Below are 26387 nucleotides of genomic sequence, written 5' to 3' on the forward strand. Positions count from 1 at the left end.
TATTATGACAGGCAAAGGTTCTTTTCGCGCTGCTAAAATAGAAAAAAAAAACGTAGGTGCGTTCATATTAATTTCCTTTTTATGGAAATTGTTCCGCTCCACCAGTGGATTGCAAATGTTTGAATAAAAATATTTATTTTATTACATAAGCTTGCTTTGCTGACCGTAGCAGTAGTCTTAACATTTGATTTCATTTTGATTTAAAAAAATATTAAACCAATCAAAGTGTAAAGGCTTTGTAAGGAATGTCTTTATACCTATCATCGGACTGTAGACATCAGACCGGTCATATGCGTTCGTTCGTTCCGCCTGGCCGATTGTCGGTCTATATGTCCCTTTTCATCGCAAAAATTGACATGTTCTCTACACAAGTATAACTACGAACAGTTTCTTCAGTTTAAGAGAATGTGCGCGTGTGTGTATTATAATGAAATATAATTATAATATAATGTTAATTTCAAAGGAACAATAAAAAAAAAGACTTTAATTCAAAAGATGTTGCATCGCTAGTTACAAAACAATGCAACAATTACTTTTCTTCGCATCGTCCGCGAAAGATTTCACTTTTAGTTTTCGCCTCTCCATCTGCCTCCCATTCAACTTATGTGATATCAATCCGTTGACCATCTTAATCTTTTCCATTATGTGTTCACTATCCCGCTTGATTGCTTCCCGGATTATTTTTCTATTCAAGCATCGTCTTCGTGCAAAAATGCCTTTTCAACAGTTTTCATCGTGCCTCGAAGCAATCGATATGATTCTGCAGCGGTTGCGTTCAAATGAAAACAAAAAATTATTTGCACAAATACTTTTCCCATTTATCGCTTACGCTTACAAAGCGAGTGACGGACGTTTATTGATTCTCAAATCCCCATTTCATAGTAGCACATCGGGTCAAACAAACCTATCTCACTATGAATAGCCGAAACACTCGAATGATAATATTTGATATCCATATATATATATATATATGTTATCATATATGCGGCACACGTACGGTCATCCGTCTTTAAACGCCTTTTCTTCGTCGGATCGCATGTAGTTAATGGAGAAGAACTTTCGAAAAGAAAGGAATACACTACGGAATTGCGCTCAAATGAAGTACAAAATATTCACGCATGTGGCGTAATTTAAACGCATTCAAAAGCAAGGAACTGAAATATTATTTTAATTACATGAAATTTACAAATAGCCAATGCAAATGTATGAATTTCGCCTGTAGTTCGGGATGATGTTAGCCCTAACTTTGCATTATTGCTTCTTTTTCTCTCCTTGTGATCTCACCTCCCTTGCGAAAATATTCAAAAAAATAAAACAAGTTCCAGAATTCTATTTCAATTTTAAAGACCGTGAGAAATACAGACAAGCAGATGGGCCGGAATCTTCCTTTTCGCAAGGAACAATTGCGTTTATTCATTAGAGATGGAAAGTGAATTTTCGACAGAACCCGTTTGCATGTATTCCTCCAATTGGATAGATCTCTTCATTATCTTTAAAATTTGTCCGTCGACATCTGTGTACTTATAACAAGAAAACGGTTTCTTTGTTGTCAAAAAGTTAAATACGCATCATATACTAAAAGAAAGAAGAAGAAAGATGCGCCTTGTCCGGAGAATAAAAGTGAGTTTAGAAATTTCGGAACAGATTTGTGAAATATTGTTTTGAAAAATTTCATCTCTAAAAGACTGCACACTCATTGCTAATACCTCGTCAAGACAGGAAACAGGGCTTTGAACGATTCTGTCAAGCTTGGCACGGCACGAGATCGTTGAATTTATTGTATGTATTTATGCATGGTCACAAATTCATATCAAATATCTTTCACGCACACATTTGAAATCTATAAGGAGTTGTGAGAGTTAGAGACAAACTTCTTATTATGTCTGGTGTTGCCAGAATTGAGGAAAACACACAGCCAAACTGGAATTACTTGGAGTCTACCCAATAACCCTACCTTCGGCAAGTTTCAAATTAGATTTACAAGCGACTTTTTTAAAGGTGTCCAACAACAATTTTCCCTAAGCACTTAAATAGTGGAAGTCCCCATATCTATTTAATTTATTTCACCAATACATTGCCTACTTAGAGGATTACCTTTACTATGATGTTTTCTAATTGAAGTTAAAAAAAAAAAAATGAAAGCATACCTTTGGGATAAAAATAGAATCGAAATTGGCATTATTTATACCGATTAAAAATTCAGTTTATGACTTTTTGGTTTTCCGTCGTATATTCTAAGGCTATGCCGTATAATTTGTTTTGTTTAAAGACAAGATGGTATCTAAAGTAATTACAATGAGTTAATCAAATAATTAATACGTAGTTCCCTTAAACTAAAGATTTTGGAAAATACTAGAGAAAGCGCATAACGATTTTTAAACATGGATTTTGGTGTTCGAACATTTCACTAGCAACCGAAGCAAAAACATTATGTATTCAAGATGGAATATTTCATTAGCAACATTCCTTAGCAACATTATTGCAACGTTTGCATATAATTTGTTATAAAAGTGTTTCGTCATTACATCGTTTCAATATAACTTGGCGTCTTTAGTTCTGTGTTCGTAATTAGAGACTTAGTTTGTTTTATATGTGCACCCTTGCTGATATTATTTAATTTTAATACTTACACGTTTGTTGTTGACGGCGCAATGAATCGTAATTTAGCAAAGATACGAACCTTGAGAATGGGGCTTAACTTATGGAATCTGGGCGGTTAACTTGTAAAAGAAAAAAAAAATCAAATTATATGCCTTAAAGACACTTAATAAAGAATTATTTGCAAATTTTGAAAAACGAAAAAAAAAGGAAAAAAAATCTAGATTTTAAACTAATAAAACTAATAAAACAAACACCGAAAAGTCAAGAGGTCGAAATTTCTCAAACACTTTTTCTCAATCACTTAACTGCAATAAATTGTAGGCGTAGTTTTGCTCTATAATATATGTCATCGTTATGCTGGGATCACATTGGGCGGATTACAAATATATTTTGTAAACTTTATATTTACATATGTATTGAGATGGATAAGGTTAATAAGTAATCGATAGCAATGAAATGTATATGGTGTTCATTAAATGTTTGATATATATATAAACACATATATATATATTATTTTTAATAAATAATATTTTCAAGATGATTTTGAAGAAACGAAAGAAAAAAACATGTTGATCGATATGATTTCATTATCAGGATTGTTTTCTTAGTTAGGTACAAATCCTAAACTCTGGTTTTATTATATATAATATAATGAATTTATATATAAAACTAAATTAATTATATAAAAAATTTACTTAATAGATATACATATATATATATATATATATATATATATATACACACAAGCTAAGTAAATGGAAAAAAGGAAGACAATTGAAACAACTGTAGGAAGATACATAGATAAAACCCATGACATTTTGTATATGCATCTGCTTATACTCGATACTCTCTCTTTCTCTCTCTTTCTTTCTCTCTCTTTCTTTCTCTCTAATATATGTTAAACATTATTCCATACATGATATATAAGGGAGAAGGTATCCACTTATCCACATATCCATGCATATATTTTCATATAAGGTATGAACTATTAATTAATTAAAGAACAATTAATAACATTATACATTTACGTATAGAAGCGCAACAACTACATGGCATATTGATATATAAAAGTGATAAAGTGTACCCTCTGGTAACCATGAAGACAAACCATGACCAGGTATATCTATGGCGAGGAATGGCAAATCCGGGGGAGGGTAAGGAGCTTGGTGGGCTATCTTCACTTCAGTTAATATTGAGTTCATATAATAATAACAATTATCTTTACTACAAAGGCCTGAAATATTTTCGGGAAGGCAACCATTTAAAATAATTGCTAACGCGCGTACTGCAATATCTCAAGGATGGTGTGCCTAATAAACAGGAAAAAATATATATGACAGATGTTAGCAAGAATAAGTATAAGAACAATTTTTTGGTAATAAACGAACAGATATATAGCAAAAGAATAGTAATCCCTTCACTAAAAATCAAAATTGAAGGTTCTATTGCTTTCGTTCATACATATAATTGCTGAAGCAAACGCACGCACACGCAAACGCGAGCATTTCCACTACAGCACTAATACATGTCCATTGAATATATCATGCTATAGTACACAAATGTTCATAGGCTTACAAGGCTTTCGTTTATATTTCCGATCCTGCATTGCGACATAATAATTTTGTTGCGCAAATGTTGCTAGCGAAATGTTCCATCTTAATTATATAATGTTTTTGGTGGAGTTGAACATTGAACAAAACCCAGTTTCGAACCAATCCCATAAGGCGGAAAAATAAAGAAGCTCGATTAATAATAAAAAATTCAATGGACCATTTTCTCATATGCTAATCGGTTCTGGAACGGGAGAAATTGCTTGAAGGCCAAAAACCCAGAAGGAAGCCGAGGTCAAAGACCAAAGATGATACATATATTCCTGAGAAGCATCAAATTCTGAATTAATTTAAGCATTTCCGTCTGTCCGTGTTTACGCCTGTATAATATCTGTTATAAGTATTCCCCAAACTTTTCAAAGAACACGCCTACAACGCCCACAAGTGTATGTAACGAAGACTGCGTGAAAACTTTTGTTTTCCCTCTCTCCTGCTCATTACGCATAAAGTGCAACACATGCACGATATAAATTTCCACAAAATTATTCTACAAAAATTGGATAACGATGATGGGTGCAAAAAATTCGGTTACAACCGAATATAATTTTCTTAGGTATTCTTGTTTGGACCTTCTTTTCATCTGAATGAATATGAGGAACATTTACGTCTAATGAAAATGTATTGCTTGCTTAACGCTAATTACAACTGAGTCGGTTGTTTTCCTTTCCGCTTAAACCAAAGTTTAAGTAAAGTTTACATCTTTCTATATTTCCTTTTTGTTGCCGTAAATGTAGCTGTTATAAGGACAATCAACTAATAAATATATACATAAATAGAAATTAAAGTTTGAAAGTTGAAATATTTCCCTAACTAGGAAAACATTATCTAATAATGCCCATCGATATAAGTGATATAACTATAAGGATTAAATATAAACAGACAAAGAAGAAAAAAAAATGACGAAAAAAAACGGAACTTGATACAAAGTAAAAGCAGAAACAAAACTAACACGTAAGAAAATTACATTCGGCTATGGCCGAATCTTTCATAACCACCGCGTTTATCCTACAAAGCACTCAAGAAGAAGGAAACAAATGAAATTTTCTTATTCTATAAAACCCTTTGGGTGGGCGCGGTACTGACTTTCTTCTTCAATCGATCGCTCGTAAAGTATATACGTGAAAGCTATAAACATTGCATCTTTTGCAATTTATGCTTTATAAACAAAAGAAACCATAAGGAAAATTGTTCTCAGTTTATGTTGTACGGTAAGCCTGACCGCAAGAATTTCCAAAGTTTTTGGCGCCAAATTTGAAGCCCATATCTTATTCTTTACGATCTATAGAACAGTTACCATAGATATTACTTAGTGAAAGAGACGGATGGACGGACACGGCTAAATATATTTAGAATTTGGTAGTAAGGAGAACCATATGCATTCCCTATAAGATCGTGAGAGGTTACTTGCGGTTATTGCAAACGCTTTAACGAAATGAACACATTTCCAACGGCATCGATGGCTGTGTGCAAAAAGACACAATTACGATGCCTTAAATGTGAAGTGTGCGCAAAGTTAAGTTTAATTATTTCTGGTGTTACAGTAAAGAAAAACCCAAACGTAAGTGTACGTTAATGCAGGCAAGGTTGCTTGCTATTGTAACGGTTTAAAACATTAATATCCACAACATATGAACGGCAGCCAATCAAGCAATCAAAAAAAAATCCCATATAACTTGTTATTGGTCAGCAATAAATGTAAAAGCAATGCTAGTATAGGTTAACAACAATAAAATCATGATCAATAATAATCACTTTTTAAATTCATGATCAACTCCAAGTATCGTGTGCTGCTTCGATATGATTTATTCAATTTTAAAAGGGTAATAAAATAAGACAAGAGAGTTTACGCTTAAACCGAATCTTTAAATACATGCCAACTGTTAACCAGTTAAGTGAAGTTAACATTATCTTATTGTTTTCTTCTGCTTCTCCTTCTCCTTCTTATTCGGCACAAGACCATTGTATGCCTTGTACAATCAGCTACCAGCACTTGTTATATGGCAAATCATCGTTTAAATTATGAAAATAAATTTGAAAAGTGGAAAATTAAATAACTTGCAGTTGCAGTTATGACGACAAGTATAAAATTCGAGGCATCTTTATTGATGATATATGGATTTACGGTCGATTTCGAAAAGAGTTATGACAACCAGTACAAAGTTCGAGGCATCTTTCCTAATAATGTACGGATTGAAGATCGATTTCAAGAAGAGTTATGACAACAAATATAAAATTCGAGGCGCCTTTCCTAATGATATGTGGATTGAAGATCGATTTCAAGAAGAGTTATGACAACAAATATAAAGTTCGAGGCGCCTTTCCTAATGATATGTGGATTGAAGATCGCTTTCAAGAAGAGTTATGACAACAAATATAAAGTTCGAGGCGCCTTTCCTAATGATATGTGGATTGAAGATCGATTTCAAGAAGAGTTATGACAACAAATATAAAGTTGGAGGCGCCTTTCCTAATGATATGTGGATTGAAGATCGATTTCAAGAAGAGTTATGACAACAAATATAAAATTCGAGGCGCCTTTCCTAATGATATGTGGATTGAAGGTCGCTTTCGAAAAGAGTTATGACAACAAATATAAAGTTCGAGGGGGTCTTTCCTAATGATATATAAAGTATATATAGCTCGAGGGGTGTTTAAAGATTGAAGCTCTTGAAAACGAATTATCAAAGAAACTAAGCGTAGGCAGAACCATTACTAAGTTGAAAACCATCGTTGAACCAGTAGCTTACATAGGAAGTTAAATGTAGGTACAGGAGTTCTTTTGATTTGAAATCTCGTATTTACCCAGTAACCTAAAGACGATGCAGAGTGCAAAAGGAGCTTTTGCTTGATTATGATGCAATCGTAAGTCAGTAATGAATAATGACTGGCCGTACTACAAAACTGTTCCTTAGTTAAAGATGAATAAATGATGAGATTAACTAAAAAGCAGTGAAAGGAAAGCAAGGAAAGAAAATGATATAATTAGGGTTAGCAGCTAGACGAAGAACCGTTTAACGGCATATTGATAAGAATACTGCGGAGTTTAATGCAGATCGTGACTTCAATAGGAATCAATTTAATCGTTCATTTGCATTTATAGTAAGGTAGTAGGTAAGGTAGGACACGCATCTAAATCAATCAATTTACGCCTTATAAACAACATAACATCGTAAGCGTGTTACGTAACAATATTTTGATATCTATGCATGCATGCAAGAATGAATAATATGTAGTGATAAATGGAATTTATGCGGCCGCGTTGTTAGGCTATTCATTGCTTTAATAAACTGTAAATTAGAGAGGTTAGTTATTATTAATAGGTATAGTTTTAGTTTTATTTTGGTTGCAAAAATAAAATTTTTTTTTTGAAAAACAAGTTCTTTTATAATAATCTTACCACGCGTATTAATCTTATGTCGCTACAGACATTACAGTTCGATGTGCATTAAATTTATTTTTTGAAAAAATTTGTGTGGTTTCATATTAAGTAACGCGAATGAATTTTATTAAGTTTTCTTTCACTGACTAAAAATAAAATCAAATAAATATTTGGAAAAATCCAATAATCAAGTTTTCCTAAAACCTGTGAACAGCATGATGTGCATATGTGCATATGTACATAAGACGATGAAAATGCTTGCAATTTGTGACCTTTTGATATGCTTTTTCGATTTTTAATTTTCTTTACATATTGAAAAGTATTCGATGACAAAATGCCGAACATATAAAACCCTACCATCCTCAGCCATTATGTACGTTTTCGATTATATTCTCAGTTATATTGCCATCGTATTACGGATGATGTTGCTTACGCGAAGTATGTACGCATTTGACAGAAGCAAACGATGGACGGTTCGATGGTGAGACAAGAGGAAGAGACTTTTCAAATTTTGTGGGCTACGGGCATTCGATTTTCGAAATTTTTTTTTTTTTTTCATATCCGCAACGTACGTTGACATTATCAACCATTTTGCATTTTTAGTTTGTTTTTGACAGATGTAAAGGTGAGACGTGTCTTGGCGTGCTTGGCGATGGACAAAAACATCCGTAATAAATTTTCCGTGAAGAATAAAGTTGGGCGCCACAACTCACTAAAAATGTTGACCGTGTGGCAGTTGGCGAGTCTACTCTAAGCGAAAAAAGATATTTATAAATATGTTGAAATCTCTTCCTAGAAGACCGAGAAGATGACAATGCCCGCCCTGGACGGCCCGATGAAAACGTTGCAGCCGTAAAGACAATTATTATGGAGTATCGTCGAGCCATTATTAGAGAATCAGCCTGCAAGGCCTGGATATTGCACCACGATAATGTGCCAGCACACACATCCTTGCCTGTTCATAAGCCGACTTCTTTCTCCTCTGTAACTTTTTCCGGTTGTCAAAACTGAAAAGATCCATAATAGGGCGGAGTTTTCTTGCGATTCAGATCTCAAGGCCATAGCATAACACACCCATCAGTAGTTTCGAAGATTAGAAAAAGCGCTTGCACAAGTGCATCATTTCTAAGGGGGATTACTGTAAAGGGACAAATGTTTTTGGAGCAAAATACTAAGTGAAATGCGATTGAAAATGGACCACAGTGTCCCATAAACTTAACCTGTATTTCTGTTCACTGCTCAAAACCGCAAACAATCAGCCAAGCCCGCCCAATATTAGAGAGTACCTCTTTTAGTGCCTTTAATCCTTTCTAGGTTAGCATGAAAAACTTCGGCCACAGCCATATACTATGTGTATAAGTTATACGTTTATATGTTACTTGTGGTGCACAATCTGTGATGTTTATGCAGATATATATAAAACCTCGAAGGGCTTCAAAGAGATCTGATAACGATCCGCAAATGATTTTAATTTGATTTGGACTCGTCTACCTACCTGTTTGTCCGTACGTCTGACATGTTTTCCCTTGCTGAACCTTTAACTCAGAATTTCCCAAATATCTTGACCACATTGGCATAACATGCTTGGCTACTGCAAATGGATTGGATCGGACCTATTCTGCAGCAACTTACTATATAGTGCCTTGTTTTGAAAAAGTCGGCCAATGAAGAAAAAAATTTGCAATTTAAAAAATTTCTCCATAAGATACTCTCCGAAGAAGTGTTTCCCGTTCGAATCGGATTGATTGATTTCCCCTTTGTACATAGCCTTTCTTAAGAGAAGTAAGGTTTCGCGAGTCGGCCAAGTTTCATTTTCAATATTTTGAAGTAAAAATTGGTCTTAACTTGTGACTTCAATTTACTGGGCTAACTTTTCACTACGTAAGCCTATTTTTTAGAACCTAACCCATATAAAGGTTCACTCAGGGGATGTTATTTAGTTACAAGTGTTATATGGTGATGCTCTGAAAGAAAAAAAAGAAGAAATACGACCTGATTGTTGACCTCAGTCTAGTGAATATGTCGTTGACTGAGTACTCACTAGAGCTACGACCGAAAAAAACACTATCGCATTGCGATTTGAGACCGCGAACGTGACTGACGGTGTTCGGTTAATTTTTAGCGCTCTATGATGAAAATCGCTAACGAATAAAAAAATTTGCTAAATTTTGAAAAAAGTTCAAGTCTTGATCCCCTATCCACGTAAGGTTACCGCCCATGAAAAGTATGCCAAGTTTTATTGTTTGCCATTTTATCACGAAAATAAATGGTGGATGATATTACACCAAGTGTTATAGGATCGGTTTTGTCCGTTTATAATGTTTTTTCGTTTGTTTTTCCCCGCTTCTCTTTTAAATCTTTCATAGGTTTTTCGCGATTAAACAAACAATAAACAACAAGCAGCTGCACACATATCTTATTGCGCGAGTATGCGAGAAGACCGCAGCATAACTCGTAAAATGTTGATCTTTTGTAAGTTCGCAAAGACATCATCATCTCATTTAATAATAAAAAAAAAGAATATAAAAAGAAACTATGTTTGCCTTAAGACGAATACGTACACCGCACTATCACGCAAATGAAAATAGTTTTGTATTTTCTCAACTGTCTGGCGTACCAACGAAACAATTATAAATATTTTAACGGAAATGTCAGATTAATATCTTGCTGCAGGATATAGCTTTTTGATGGAAGCACATAAAATATTTTCGTTTTCTTTTCTTTTTTTTTTTTTGCAAAATTGTTTTAATATTTTTAATGCTTTTGACTTCTTAAAGTGATCTGTGCGAAATTTATCCAAAAATGTATGCGCCAACCTTTACATTTTGTAGCAGATGGGAACAGAAATATGGACTGAGAGAAGCTCGAGGGAGCAAATGTAAAGACGACAAAGCGGAAGAACAAGAAGCGGACAGAAATGTAGATGGATACGTGGAAAAGTGCGAGATGAACCTACACGCAAATGAACGGCTAAGCGAGTGAAAGCATAGTCTCAAGAAGCAATTTCTTGCAGAATGAAGGGAAAAAAACCATGTTCGCCCAGACAGACACCAAGAAATTAAGAAGAGAACGCCATGACCAAAGGCAATGGTTCTCATAAACGAACATCTAAATGAATAACTGAACATATAGGGAGATGGATGATTGTACGAATAGATAAATAAGGCAGAAGTGAAGACAGATAGACAGACAAACGAAGAATAGATGGGCATACGGGAAGATCGACAGATGTAAAGGCCAAGGTGGAAAGATTGACAGATGATAAGCTAGACTTACATAAAGCGATTTACAAATGTATAGGGCATACAGTACGAAAATACTGACGCATAAGCGTAAACGAGGACGAACACAGTAAGTACAGATAAACAAACAAAGAAAATAAAGAGAATTTGAATGAATTACTAGGCAAGAACGTACCGATAGGGTAACGCCGAATAGGTCAATGAAGTGGCAAGCACACACCCACGAGACTATCCCGAGCGGATACTTATGAGTAATCATACTGAACGGATAAGTAAATGCACGCATCTATCTGCCAAGGGCAATTGACGAACGCGCTGAACGAAGAGTTAAATAGGAGAATAGAACATAGATAGACAACGAATCGAACGAATGACTGGAATAATAAAATAATGAACGATTGAACATTTTCGTGTCTAGGGTCAGATAAACTCAAATTAACGACTGAATCAATCGAGAGGCCCGTACTTATTCTAGGAATTTTGATGCGTATTTTTCGTGGTTACAAAAGAAATGATAAGGTCAATACACTTTTATGTCACTATTATGGCGATTACAATGCTGCAGGCGTTTTCATGTGTGTTTACCATTTTTAAATAATAAATTTTCAATAAGTAAACTCGTAGTGTTAGCCTTTAGGTAATCAAGATTCATGTTAATGCGGTTGTCTCCACTGCTTATGGAACTCGGTAAATAAATTGCAAACGGCAATGTGTCCGTCCGTATGGATGGGAAAGTGAACTGACCCTACATATAATAAATCACGGCATAGACAGGTCTTTGATAACATTTAAACATTTCCCTTTACTTTTATATAAGAGAAACGGAATAGCTTAAGGTGAAGTCAGCTGAGATAATTGAGAAATCGAAAAATGCTAAAAACATTACAAATATATTAATTAAACATTAATGGAAATAAGCTAAATATCTCTTAATGTATATATATATATATATATATATATATATCGATTTCCAAAAATATATAAAAATTTAAAGAGCAAAGGAAAAATCCAATAAGACAATAACAAAAAGTCAAAATGACACGCACGTCATCGTTTTCAAGCAGAAACCGCATTTTCAAAACCAGCCAACTTTAACAAAATTGTATGATATGAAACAACCGTTTGCATGGTATAGCACTCGATAGACGAGAATTTGATTAAATAGAGAAAAAAAAAAAACAAAAAATTAAAGGAAAACAAAATCAAGCGCACTGGGTATGTTTGTATATAAATTTTTTTTTATATTTTTTTTTATATTTTTTTTCAAAAGATTTAAGCAGTTGCAGTTGAAAATTTTAGCTTCATTTCCGTTCTAAACGTTCAGGTGTTAGCAACGTAGCAAATTTTAACAAAACCCAATGGTGTTGTTAAAAATACTTAAGTATTTGGTTGGTATGTGATTGCGTTTGTGTTACGAGTGCTTTTTTAAGTTTATAATAAATAATTGCTTGATTTTCATTATTATTTTTCTTCTTTTGTTTTATTTTGGTTTTTTCTTTCTTTTCCTTTTAAAAACGAAATGAAACAAAACCAAAACGAAAAAAATAAAGGTTGCATTAGACGGATGTATCATGAAATCAGTGAAACCGTGTTCGCTGTAAAAATGTTGCGATATCAATTCCTGGAAAAGGATTAGAGAAAAGGAAAAGAGCAATTATTTTCCTAAGTGAGTCTTTTCATAATTCTTGTAAGCAAGTTTGCTGCTTAAGTTGCTTAAGTCTTAAGAAAATATTGCAATAATAAAAAGAATCTCTTAAGTCGCAAACAAATATTTTGTTTTTCCTTAAAATTTTCATTATTGTAAGTGAAAACAAAACAAAAATAAAAGAGAAATCTATTCTATAAAAGAACTTTCGCACCTGGGGCCAAAAAATGCGTACTCAATAAATTTGCGAATTTATTTGTAAAAAACCACAAAATCCGTAAATGGTTTGAGATTTGGAGTCGACTGTTTTTCAAAATTCTCCAATTCATAGGAAAATAAATTGGACAAGAAAACTTATCGAGGCTGCAGAGAGGGTCCAAGTTACTTTGACTTGGGCTGTTTTCCAAGAGAGAGAGCGTGTGTGTGCGTGTGTGTGTGCGTGTAAATTGTATTCTAGGATGGTAAATAAACCTTCGACCGCTTCATTTCAAGGTATTAAGCAACTGCATAAATTGGATGCTTCACTTGCCAAATCGATTAACTCCATTTTTGGAATTTTTTAAAAATTATAATATTAAAGCTCTTCATCAGCTTCTAACTGCACATATTCATGAAGAGCTAATGAAGTGCTGTCATATTAAAAATTAATTAAATTAAAAATGAAGTTAATCGATTTGGCAAATGAAGCATCCAATTAACACTCCAAAGCGTATTATTCAAGCTATGCACGCTTCTTCCTGTTTCTTCTCCACTCTTAAAGCAGTGAAATGCAGTGCAGTTATAATGTAAATGCGTTACGATATTCAAAGCCCAAATACAGCCAAATGCAGATCAGGCGAACAATTAGCATCAACGATAAAGCTGAATATGCATGGCAAGCCCATTTGAGGGAATCACTTTTACGTGATATATACCATCACTAAGGAGCGCCACTAAAAGCAACTAATGCAGTCGCAACAAAAAAAAATTTTGCGCGTGGTATACCAAAAGTCATTGTGTCGCGGATATTTGCAGTACCAAGAAGTATGAATGGTATTGAAAGTACTTCTCTTATACCCCACAAAAGGTTTGCTTAATGATAAGACTTGACAGGTAAAGCCATCTGTAGCTAATCAAATACGACAACAGTCTTTCTTGTCAACTTAATATATTTCTATATTTCTATACGATTCGTCTATAGTACATTGTAAGTGATCGTAGAAATTATTCAGGTATGTTTCATTATTTAATATTTGCTTATCGGCTTCTGTAAGATACCGCATTAATTTATCTATAAGTTGTTGTCACGCTATCCACTCCTCCATGTGAACCGAGCACCTTTAAGAAGTATAAAGCACTCCGCTAAAGTATACACAACACAGCTATTGAAAGCTCTAAACAGATCGAACCCTCTCCTCGAAAGAATACCGAATTCAAAAACTGTTGTTTTTCTTGGTTAATTAAAACGACAAAATAGGACAAGGAAGTCGAAAATTTTATATTAGGATTTTACAAGAAAAGCCAGAGGGAGATACTGTTATCTTTCGTTAGCATAAATAAATGCATTTTAATATTAAACTTACGTGGAGAACGCATCGAATTACTTCCTTTTTATTGGCATTTGCCTGTAGCATGCACACTAGAACTTTGATCTTAGACTGTGCTTTAATAATCTCTTTTTAGTGCATACCCGTCTTGTGATGCAAGGGTTTATTAAGTTTATACGGATGCTTGTAATATATCCATAAAGACTAACGTTGAACTTACGTTTTATTTACCAACCGATATAACTTGTCTATCCGTCTGTCTGTGTAATGCCTCTTTATACATGCTTGTCTTCAGTCTAGAAGTCGGAATTTTCGAAATATTTCAGTGATATACTTTGGTCCAAAAACGCTTGCTACTGAAAATGAATAGCGGATGGAATCAATTTCGCGGCTAACGGGCTAAATGGCAAACATTTATGAAAAGCTTGCAAGGGGTAGAAAAGAGCTTTTGAACCCTTTCTCTCCCTGTTTTTATCAAAAATAAAGTTTCTTATGACAACAAAATCGAGTTTGAAGTAAAGAACTACTTCACTCTGCCAAGTTCGAGAAACATATAAGTAAGCCTTTATACTCTAGGGAAAATACGTCAAGGATTCTATTAAGCGACAGGATTTAGAGGTTGTTGCAGTAAGTTGACTTCGGTCTGAAGACTTCTCTTCTAAAGTCCAGGAGCTAAGCTCTTTCTTGCTGCATAAAAAATTTCAACCAGCCACAAGGACGGACAAGCAGAAATAAAATCCTATGTAAGTGAGGAGTAAGTATACGTTTTGAAAAGTCGAATGCGTATTCTAGGCTATGTAGAGGAAGGCTATATATATGCGTAGTTCATCTATGAGGAGAATCCAACTAATTAAACGAAAAGTATTTACTTCGATCATTTTTTCATATCTTAGTAATTACTCTATATAGAGTGTATGTGATGAATAGCATAGTGGAAATTCTTTAGGGGCTTAATCATATTAAATCATATCTGCAATAATAGAGAGCATAACGATATTACATAGATAAAGTATCAAATGGTCGATTGCCTCTAAGGTAATTAATTATCTTCCATTGCACGTTTTCTGATTTAACTAAGTTCTTAAGTGGATAACCTTGACTTGAAACAAAGCGTCATGATTTTTACGAAAAGTAACTAGTATTAATATTATATAACAATCGCCGTCAGACAATGTTTAGTTTGGTTATATAATGGTGCAATTCATTTAGCCCCCAAAACCAAAAGGTAGCAATAGCAACAACAAAACCAGTCAAATATGAAATCAAGTAGAGCATAAAGCCATCAAACTTTAAACACACATTTCATTTGCACTTGTGTATGGTTGTACATGAAATGACAAGTAGGCAGCAAGTACAACACACGGTAAAGGTAATAAAAGAAATCCAGTTTTCGACTGCTGCCGAAAATGTGCAGCAAGTTATTTCCTCTCTATCTATCTATCTATCTATCTATCTATCTTTCTATCTATTTACCTATCTATCTATCTATCTATCTATCTCTCTCTCTCTCTCTCTCTCTCTCTCTCTCTCTCTCTCTCTCTCTATCCATCTATCTATCCATTTATTCTGATTTCATAATTTATACACCAAGGACATGGCGTTACTGACGCAATTGCATAAAAGTTGAATTTTAACGAATTGAATTTTAAAGAACACTAAAGCAAAATGAATGCAATAAATATTTTCAGTTTTTCTTCAAGAATTTTTATTTAGTGGTTCCATCCGCCAATCATCATTAATGTAGTCGTTTAGCAATAGATTAAATCCGTTAAAGCATTTCGCTTAAAACGCTTTACAGCTACTGTACAGTATTGTAATATATTGAAAATTTATAAATATTTAAGGTCCAATAATTAATATGAGGCTTTAAGAATGAAATCTTTACTTTGTTATCGTATTTATTAAGAGGAAGAGAAAAGGCCCTGTAGCACATGGAAAGCAGTAAGGGCGACAGATAAACCGATACGAGTGATGGTGAATATATAAAGGGACACACGGACAAATCGACAGACAGACGGTTGAAGAGATGATAGCCAGATGGATAGATCGACAGTGAAGGACGGAGGAACGGAGAAATTCGACAGGCGAACATTCGCACCAAACGCGGCAAACGGGAGTACGTACTTAACCAGTCAACTTTATACAACGAATATATACGTTTTGATGTATCTATCCGTCCTTGTCGGCTTTCCTCATAAAATTTTATCATTGCGTGAATGTGTATTTGCCAGCATAATGTATTTTATAAAATATTTTTGTTTCGTCACAACTTAATCTCACATTATAAGTTTATATAGCTAAATAAGTCGACACTGGTTAACTGGTTAAGTCCCAGGAAATATAAAAAGTCTTCTCTACCATAAAAGTAGCACATTTCACGCATCAATTGCGAATAATAGGATTATACCATGAAATCGGTCATGCTATAGCCTCGCTAGGTTAGACAAATGGGTCTAAGACATAGCGAGCATTTCTCAATTTTTCCCGGAGTTTTTTTTCAAATGACATAAACACTCTTTAAAGTATATAAAAATAACATAAAATGTTGACTATGAGAATCGGAATATTAAAAATGGTCCTTGAAAATCGACTTCCCGAACAGGGTTTCAAACCAGCATGATCCGGATATGAATATGGATATTGATTGAATGCAAGTCAAACTTGAAAAGCAATTGAAGATGAAAAAAGAAAATTCCTGCCATACCCACGGAAATATTCAAAGCGGTTAAGCCAATTGTATGAGCCAGGAAGCCCAGATTAGAGACAAAACCCAAATCTCTTCAATATTAAAATTTGTAACTTCACACTGTCGACCCATTTTCCTTTCGCCCGTTCTTTTCTCTTGAGAACTCTTATCTATAATTTGGATTTCTTTCCTGTTTATAATGAAAACTCAATCACTTAAGTGATTGATAAATCCGAATGGGATCAATCAAGCAATAGCATTACGAAATTTTTTCACACAAAATAAAGGAAAATAAATATATTAACAATAAGGCAAACATAGCCGCTTTATAGTAAATATTGCAGTGACAAATATTTGAAGAATGTCTTTTTTCCCGTATACCTAATGAACGCTAATGAACGATTACAGGTGACAAATTGTTTTTCATATAGTAAGTATCTAATATCAAGTCAAGCTTTTCAAAAACAACCGTTCATTTAGAAAACAATCTTTTTCAATTTTAAAGGAAACAAAAACATTATAAGCCGATTCTGAAATACCTTACACTAACTCGCCCAAAATCAAATCAAAAATTATACCTTGTTTTCCCATAACGTCATAATTTTCAATGTGGAAGGAGGCTTAAAAAGTGGGGTAACGTGGTCCAAATTGTTATTCTTCATTAATTTTCGCCATATGAAAGCTTACTTCACATCGGAAATTTTATATAGAGGGTGTAACCAGTTTTTAAATTTAACTTATCTGTAATCTAAGGCTTTTATGTGCTAAAACTGTACAAGTCGCAAAAGTCAGAATTCGGAGATACTTACGGATAATCGCAAGGGCCTTGGTAAGCTATGTGGAGTTTGCAATTTCTATCCGGCAAACACACCAAAAACGGTTACACTCAAGAAGTACACGTCCTGGAGACAAAACACTTATGGAGACAGACAGATAGACAGTCGAAACTTACTTATCGTACGGGCTGATGTTATGCTCTGAGCCATTCTATAATTCAATTTTCGAAGATAATAAAGAATGGCATTTCTTTTCTCTACTCTTTTTTCGCAGATATCGAGAAATCTGCTTCACCAAATGTTTTTCGTCTATTGCTTCACCACTCCTCATACATCACGACCAATGAATTTTTCTCAGCCGCAAACTAAATATCATCGTTGCATTTAACGAACCACTACAGGGTTGCAATTGCAAAAAATATTACAAGTGCTGTCCAACAAATAAACTTACGTCGCCCAAATTTAAAGCAAAAAAATTATATTTGTGGAAATCTTACGGTTGTTAAAAGAAATGATTTTTCGTTGCAATGTATGTCGAAATACTATCACTCGGCAATTGCATATATTTTTTACATTCCCAAAACTATTACTTTGTATGGATAGTGGGCACAAAGTTGATCTGACCCAAATCATTATCCTTGGGTCAAAATACGTCATTTTACCCAATTTCTTCAAAATATATCAAAAATGATGATCTGTAGATTTAACATAAGTAAGTGGAAATAGACATTAACCACATAGATAGACGGAGAGACAGAAAGACGGAAACTCAGACGCACGCATAGCCAGAGAAGGCCAAATCGATTTAGAAAATGATTATTAATCGATCGGTGTTATCGATTACCTTACGTTCTTCTGGGTTTTTCATAAATATCCTCAAAAATGTTATATATCTTCTACCACAGGTGGTGTAGCGTGCAATAACGAAACTTGAGGCATCACCTCGTATGCTTTTATATATTCGCCTAAAGACGATTCTTGGCAAAGTTGGATTAGTTTTCCATCAGTGTCATTATCTGACATTAGTTTATAATCAATAACTGTGAGATCGGATATCGAGCGAGAGTGCTGTCATTGATTAATTTTCCATACTGTACTTTTTGTCAGCAGACGTGAGAAGTGACGCAGACCGAAAAGTGGTAGGTATAAAAAAGTCTGACCCTTAACATTTTTTATCTACATTATGATAATCTCTTATGCTTTACATTAAAGTCACTCTCTTAACATATCAAATAAGTACCTGGTTGTCATTTTTACTACGCTTTCAAGGGCTTGTTTGGCAGGCTTTAGACGTAACCTTACTTCTTCGCCTCGTGTATTATGTAAGAAATATTTTGAAAGGTAGAGAAGCTGTACTTCTCACTAAACATCTATCGTAGATAATTATTGCTATGGCTTTAAACTGAGCTATCGCATTATGGGTCATTGTATGCCGAAGAAAGAGAGCAAAGAGGCCAAACCATTATAACAAGTATTCGCAGTAAATATATTTATGTGTATATATATACATATATATATATATATGTATACGCATTATCTCCTGCCTGTGGTGCAAACTTCTGACCGTTACGCTGCGAAGTAACAACCTCCATATAGTAAAACTGAACAAACCCCAAGTAGGTAGAGCGATATGACACTAAATTCTCAGAAAATGCCCACTTTCGTAATTATTGAAGTGCATATGTACCAAATAAGAACGAAAAACAAAAAAACCGACGACATATGTGCTTTGAAAGATATATCTATTGCTGATTAAAGAAGCCTTCAACTAATGAGCCATTCATTCGCCTTACATTCATCTAAACAACAAAATAACATAAGACAAAAAAAAATTATTCGGTTACCTTTCTACTTTTCTTACACCTTCCACCAAAAGATGCGGGTATATTCATTTTGCCACAACGCTTGCAACATCCGAAGAGTATTTTTTTACGTACACAGTATCGAGTACATCTGCCTTTGTAATGTCTGTGGTAAACATACTCCTGGTCGGATAAATCAGGAACTCGGCTTCATATGTCAAATCGTTCAGAGGGCACGCCCACAGTCAAACATCGAAATGAAATGAAAACACCTCGATTTTCAAAAGCAAAGAACAGAAAGAATGAGTGCTTGCCTATTACTCATAGACTAAACTTTTTATATTCTATTTAGGAGATAAATATGGTGGGCATAGAAGATTCGGCTAGAGCCGAATACAATTTTCTCACTTGTTTTTAATCCCTGTACATATTACATTAATGTAAAGAGACTTTTTTTGCACCCACTTTACCAGACAAACTTCTAAGAATTTGCCTTAATTTAAATACAAAAGATTTATGGCATGATAATTACATATATATTACATATATATAGTGATTATGGTGATAATAATATAATTATCATATATATCTAATTATGATGAATTTATTAGAAGGTATAAAGTGTGATGTAAAGTACACATATTGCAGAGCAGTATCAAATTCTGGACAGATGTAAGCATGTCCATCTGTCCATCTGCATATGCAATATCCCGGTTCAAACGCAAAGATATAGACTTCGTATTTGGCGGAAACATTGGAATTTCTTGCACGCGAATTGGTATTGCAAATGGGCCAAGTCGCCTGAAAAACCGGTCTACAGCACGACGTTAACTCAGAATATCTCTCTATTCTAAAACGGAATAATTTTAAATTTTCTCCTAGTACGCACAAACCGCAGCAGATAAGCCCATAAAAACTTGCACGTATATTCTAAGGGCGATGGTGTAGTATCTGCACAAAAATGGGAAAAATTGACCACGTCTGCCCATTATTATAATGTAAGGACCTATGTCAATAATAAAAATTATGTATGATTTTTGGTTATCAACTCTGGGCAAAAACGAGATTTCCTCATTTTCTATCTCTCTACCTCCTGCCCGCACTCGCCTTGCTCTTCCTCTCTCTCTCTCGCTCTCTCTCTTTCTTTCTTTCTTTCTCTTTCTTTCTCTTTCTCTCTCTTTCTCTTTATCTTTCTCTATCGTCATATCTATCTATCTATAGCTCTCTCTCTCTTTCTTTTCCTCTCTCACTCTCTCTTTCACTCTCCCCGTCTCTCTATTTCGTTCCCTTGCTTACGACTCTTACATTCTCTGTTCTCCGTCCATCGTTCCGCACTTTGCATCCCCACACTTTCTCTCGCTCAGAAGCAGTGGCATGAATCAAATACAGCCAGCACAAGAGAAGGAAGCATAGGAGAGAATTCTTGTTGAAATGCCATTGCAGAATCAATCTGCAAATCGTAATAAGTCTATCAAGGTTGATTAATCCAAGTAAATTATCTTATAAATAAATATCAAACGACATAGAATGTCAAGGGAATAAAAGAAAGACAGATAAGATCTTATAAACGAACATGGCGTATAGATAGGTGTAGGCGTGAATTGTTATCAGTTAAAAGAAGATAATAAAGTAAAGCACTTTTCAACAAGTGACCGATTACAAGATAATAAAATTACATTTTACAATTTCGCTTGAATTTTTTCCCTATAAATATCTCATGCTTACCTAAGGGTGTAAGTATTCATACGCGAAAGTTTGCAAAATTTAAATATATTTCCAACAAAAAAAGGAATAAAGAAAAGAATCACTATGAAATTCCTATTTAACATAATTTGCGGTAATTTATCCAAATTTATTTTCAAATTTTTATAAAAATTTAATTTATAAAAACAAATTAAAAAATCACAATGACTTATATATAAAAAGTGAAAGATAAACAATCACTAACGTAATACCCGTCAGGAGTAGACTTTAAATTTGAGTTCTCATGCAGTACGCAAATCAACGATACTTTACCGAATTGCGATCATATATTTAATTTGTCATCCTGGCGGTAACATCAATCGGTGGACGATTTTTGGTTGATCTAGTCTAACTGATTGTCCGTCTGTCCTTTTGCTTTTTTTTTTTTTTTTCTCAAGCCTATCTATTTCTTAAAAGAAATCTCATGATGGATAGATCGGCAACGAAGTTTGAAAGTTTGTTATGATACGCACAATGGCTAAAATTATTAACGCGAACTGAAAAAATGAAAAACAATAACTCATAAACTCACATTAACCCAAGTAATAGCTTGATAAGAAAAAAAAAAAAAAAACCTTGAAAATGAGCACCTCAAAACTTCAATGGATTATTAATAACACATTAGACGAATTATATTCAGCTTGGACCGTGATTTCAATACTCCGCGTCAACTACTCAAATCTCTAATTTATTACGTTGTTTGGATTGTTCGATCATTTCGCGGATTTAATCGCATTCTTTCACAGCCCAGTTCTCGTTTAAAATGCACTGCCTTCATATATTGCTTAGCTGATATCGTAAGGCATGGTTGCGTGGGAAAAATTTTATTTAATTTTGCGTAAAGGTTTTCGTTTGAAGCTTTAACAGCATTTCGGCATGCTTTCCTACTCTACTACTAGCGAAAAGGTAGAAATGATGCTTAAGCGAGAAAAAAATTTTGAACCCATATGGAGGCGAAGCAATACCAGTACAGAACACCAGTGTCAAAACCGCATTGCAAAATTTCGTTTCGCCAGATAAAGACAAAATTAACGCACGCCGCTGAGTGCGAGTTTAAATCTATTGAATTCTTCTGTTCTTGATAAAATATTTACATACTATAAGGAAATCAGGAAATCATCATTTGACCAAAAAAAACAACGAAATTCCTTTCCGAATTACCCAACAAAAATGGATTTCATCCAAAGCTATATTCACGATTAGTGCGATTAGAAAAAATACGAAATCAATTTTATTTCTCTAAAGAAATGTTTATGGCGGCCATAGTCGTAATATTGATAGATGGACGGATATAGCGAAATTGTATTCGCTATACACCCTAATACATTATATGCCTTGAAATGATGTTTCTGAAAAAAACTGAAATTATCCATATATCCATAAATCGAGTAAGGAGTCAGTTTCTCTAACGATCCTTTCTCTACGTCACACTCTTCACTAATAGACGAACTAAAGCTGTTGGAATAAAGTCTAACGGACTTTCTATAACGCATTCAAATAACTATTCTTTGGAATATCCTTTATCGGTCCGTTTGTCCATATGTTTTATTGAACGATCTATCTATGTTTCGTCTTTAAGCTAATATTGAGATAGAAAACCCAATACTTGGTTACGGTCGAAAGATCAAGTCGGAAGATAAGTACATTCGTTCCAAAAACATACGTATTCCCATTACATCAGACGTCTCAGTGAGATCATCTTAGAGAGCGGAATGTAAAAGAGAATTAACATACATTTCTATTGCTTATCCTTTTGTTTTTTTTTTTTTTTTTGTTTTTCAAGTGTGAAATTAAGTATTTAAAGCGTATAAGAGAAATCATTTTTTCTTTAAATAGCTTTTCTATTAATTATCACTGTTGCCCACGCAAACCAAGACAATAATGAAAATTGCCCTAAAATCTGTCATTTGGATTATGTGCCCACTTGTGGTTTCAATGGCCAATGCTATACAATCTTTGGCAATGCTTGCGGCTTGAAGGCAGCTAATTGCAATGCTAAGACCAGTAAGTAACTTAAAGACGGAACTATAATGTAAGGAAACTATTTTAAAATATTTTTGCATTTTATTTTAGAATTTCAACAAGTTGAACTCGACGAATGTTCTAAGCCTGAGGTGCGCAGATGTTAAAATTATAATCTTTGAGTATTTGATTTTACATATATATAAAAAGTGTCACAATAACGTGTTAATTAAACTTTTTTTTTTTTTTTTTCTCTCTTTTTGTGATTATATAACTCTTAAGTAATATATTGTAATATATTTAACGTCTCATTATATTGTTCATGAAACTTAACATTCCCTTCAATAAACCGCCATCAAACGGTTGACTTTTGCTAAAATCCATTGCTGGTGTAGTTAACTCCTTCGCTTTAGTTGTCGTTTCGAAAATATCTAATAAATCTAGACGACGCTTATAATACTTAACTGGAACTTTAGACTTTGCTTCAGATGTTAACATGCTACGTCGTGTAGTTATTTCATTGACATTGTCATCGTATTGCGGATCCAATAATAAACGCAATAGTTTCTCACGTAATTCGTACGAGGGCGGTGTACAATCAATGCTAATAAAGTAAACTACAAGGTAAATAGAGAGCAAAAGGAAATCATCATTGCATCACTAGTACCATGTTTACTTTCCATCATCCGTCACGCGGTTTATGTGCATGCACACAAATACATGCGTCAAATTTAATGTATATATATATATATATTGTTTAATGGTCGTTCGTTTGTCTTTTTATTGCTGAGACTATCCAAGATAAATTTTGACTCATGCTCTCCGTTAAACGTAGTCCTCCTCGGCATTTAAACATTTACCAACGTCCCCTAAACACTTAGAATGAAAGTGATTTCCATTAGACGACACACAAACCGGATGCGATGATGGATATTAAAGATTTGCATCGAAGCAAATATAATTTTATTTCAGATATAAATTGAGAATGGATTCAATTCACTTACTTGCGATTATTAAGTACACGATAGATAAGTTACGTGCACAAATCATATTTAAGAGTTGATTTGAGAATAAATTGTTAACAAAATTGAACCGTAACGATAACTAATCTGTTAACGATTAATCCGCTTGCCAATATATATGCAAGAACTGTTTAATGCAACGCGATTCAGTTGATGAAAAAGTCACGTTTATACGTACGCATGCATGCTTGCAAACAATGGAAATTCTTACAAGGTCTCGTCATGAGGAAATTGCATTATTCTCTTCCAGTTCTTAGTACTTAAATCTATTTTTTTTTTTTTTTTTTTTTTTTGGTTATAATCATAACAAACAATGTAATAAATTTGGTTTATTTGCAAATGTCATAAATTATGTAACAGGGGTGGGAAAGCTTTTTTTGATTTTCGGGCCAAAATTGTAATTCTCATACGTCACGCCGGCGACCAGAACAGATTAAAATTGTGATCAATATTCCTTCATTCCTCCGCTTAAGCACATTTCACATACGTCAGCGGCGCAAATTAGTCGTTAACGAGCGCTGATACAATCCCCTTGCAGCATTGCTATGTGTGGGCATATTGAGTTGCTTGAAACTTTAATCGGGGCGGCGCGGGTTCAACGACGTCACGGGACGCCGGTTGTCAAAACCTGATATATATAAATCCTTGACTTGCTAAGCCGATTAACACAGGCTGACGGTTGCCCAAGTCGGGTGTGTATGATTGCTCGACTTGCTAAGTCGATTAACATGGGTCGGCGGTTGCCAAAGCCTGATATATATGCATCCTTGATTTGCTGAATCGATCAACACAGGTCGACGGTTGCCCAAGTCAGGTGTATATGATTGCTCGACTTGCTAAATCGATTAACACGGGCCGACGGTTGCCCAAGCCGGGTATATATGATTGCTCGACTTGCTAAATCGATTAACACGGATTATATCCCGTGAATCCTCGCCTTGCTAAATCGATTAACATTGTAAAACGAAACGCAAAAAAAAGTGATTTTCGTTTATTGTTTCTTTAAATTTTGTTTTTTTTTTCATTACCGCGCGTTTAATAGAAAACGATTTTCGTATATATTTTACTTTTATTTGTTTTGTTAAAAAGTGATCAAACGAAATTTCCTAATATAAGTCGTAATGACTTAAGGCTGCATTGATGCTTCCAGGTAAGACAATATGTAAAAACCCTTAGAGAACAAAATGGATAAAATCTTCTTTGATTGTTGGATTCACTTTCAGGCTTTTATTTCCAAGTATTTCATTGATTCACACTAGTATTAAAACGTAGATTTGTTCATCGGTTTGGAGGTTCTATTTGACTAAAGGTTACGTTTTAATTTGCACATTGAATTCTAGGTCCGCGCTAGGTTTCTTTAAGAGGTGATCCAAAGGGCTTAAGGATCCTTGCATTGCAAAAAGGTTATACATATGCTTAGCTAGACCAATACTTGAGTATACCCCTGTTGTGTGGCCTTCTTGCTATAGCAACCCTTGCTGTTTACCCTTAGGAATTTGGATTGGGACCCGCTTGTCTCTCTGCCTCCTTATGAAAAGAGGGTGCTTCTTTTATCCATACTTAATAGTACTGTCCTTTCGTCCACATTACTTGTTGAGATAAGCTTCAATGTCCCTAATCGCTTCTCTAGGTACTTTATATTCATTAAGCTTAGTCAATGTAAAAATTCCATTCCTTGGCGTGCGTCGTTTATCGCTTACCGTGTGCCAGCACGCAACGTCGGGTTAAGCCCACGGTAGCGTATCCACGCATTTTTTATACCCATCACCGACGAATAAAGGGTATATTCATTTCGTCAAAACGTTTTCGACGCCCAGATGGAGTCTTCAGAGACCCCATAAAGGTGTATATATTTCTGATTAGCATCAAATTGTAAATCGATTTAAGCATGTTCATCTGTCCGTCTGTCCGTCTGCCCAAATGCGTACAAAAGAATTCGTGAAATGACGGAAACTTTTCAAAGAACACACAGGGACAGACGTGTGAGGATGCCCATAAACTGTAAACACCTTGGCTTGTTACTCAGTCAACAGTGCATACAACATACAACATATAAATTTCTATTTTTATTCCAAGAAATAGACAGAAAAAACATCAACCGCGCCCACCCAACATTATAGAGTATAGCAATGTAGGTCTTTTCAGTGATGGGTACAAAAGGTTCGTTGAATATAATATCCTCACTTGTTTTTTTTTTTTTTTTTTTTTTTTTTTTAAATATTTACACATTTTTTTTATTTTTTTTTTGTCAATAAATATTGATTTCCGTAAATATTTGATGATAAAAGTATAAATTTTGCGGTAGTAAGGCATTTGTGCGTACTTTTCCAGATTATTAGGTTATTAAAAAATTGAGTGAACGGCTGATAGGAAAATTATTAAAAAAAAAAAAA

At 34.2% G+C, this 26387-nt stretch overlaps 2 protein-coding genes across 4 annotated transcripts; one reads left to right on the plus strand and one right to left on the minus strand.

The window, feature by feature from the left end:
• The first annotated feature begins 20992 nt into the window (after positions 1 to 20992).
• LOC119631490 (PI-actitoxin-Avd5a) lies at positions 20993 to 23305 on the plus strand. The gene is made up of 3 exons (XM_038023751.1): positions 20993 to 21104; positions 22847 to 23014; positions 23084 to 23305. Exons 1-3 carry the CDS (start codon positions 21077 to 21079, stop codon positions 23137 to 23139), a joined length of 252 nt encoding a protein of 83 aa, XP_037879679.1. The 5' UTR covers positions 20993 to 21076; the 3' UTR covers positions 23140 to 23305.
• LOC119631489 lies at positions 23263 to 24077 on the minus strand. Of its 3 annotated transcripts, none has more exons than XM_038023747.1 (2): positions 23977 to 24077; positions 23263 to 23589 (listed from the first exon to the last, which is right to left on the minus strand). In XM_038023747.1, the coding sequence occupies exons 1-2, from the start codon at positions 24020 to 24022 to the stop codon at positions 23273 to 23275; spliced, it is 363 nt and encodes a 120-aa protein (XP_037879675.1). In that variant the 5' UTR covers positions 24023 to 24077; the 3' UTR covers positions 23263 to 23272. The 3 variants fall into 3 exon arrangements, with proteins under 3 accessions (XP_037879675.1, XP_037879676.1, XP_037879677.1); XM_038023748.1 differs by lacking the exon at positions 23977 to 24077 and adding an exon at positions 23649 to 23935 and having other exon boundaries at positions 23263 to 23576; XM_038023749.1 differs by lacking the exon at positions 23977 to 24077 and adding an exon at positions 23649 to 23933.
• Between the last annotated feature and the right edge of the window lie 2310 nt (positions 24078 to 26387).

The sequence above is a fragment of the Glossina fuscipes genome, unplaced genomic scaffold (genome assembly GCF_014805625.2).
Source record: "Glossina fuscipes isolate IAEA_lab_2018 unplaced genomic scaffold, Yale_Gfus_2 1, whole genome shotgun sequence".
In the NCBI taxonomy this organism is placed as follows: Eukaryota; Metazoa; Arthropoda; class Insecta; order Diptera; family Glossinidae; genus Glossina; species Glossina fuscipes.

Bases quoted from the DNA above. Each gene is read 5' to 3' on its own strand.
- LOC119631489 (XM_038023747.1), bottom strand. From the start codon at position 24,022: ATGATTTGTGCACGTAACTTATCTATCGTGTACTTAATAATCGCAA. The intron at 23,590-23,976 runs GTAAGTGAATTG...TTTACCTTGTAG, and splicing joins CGTGTACTTAATAATCGCAA to TTTACTTTATTAGCATTGAT.
- LOC119631490 (XM_038023751.1), top strand. From the start codon at position 21,077: ATGAAATTCCTATTTAACATAATTTGCG. The intron at 21,105-22,846 runs GTAATTTATCCA...TTCTTTAAATAG, and splicing joins CCTATTTAACATAATTTGCG to CTTTTCTATTAATTATCACT. The intron at 23,015-23,083 runs GTAAGTAACTTA...ATTTTATTTTAG, and splicing joins TAATTGCAATGCTAAGACCA to AATTTCAACAAGTTGAACTC.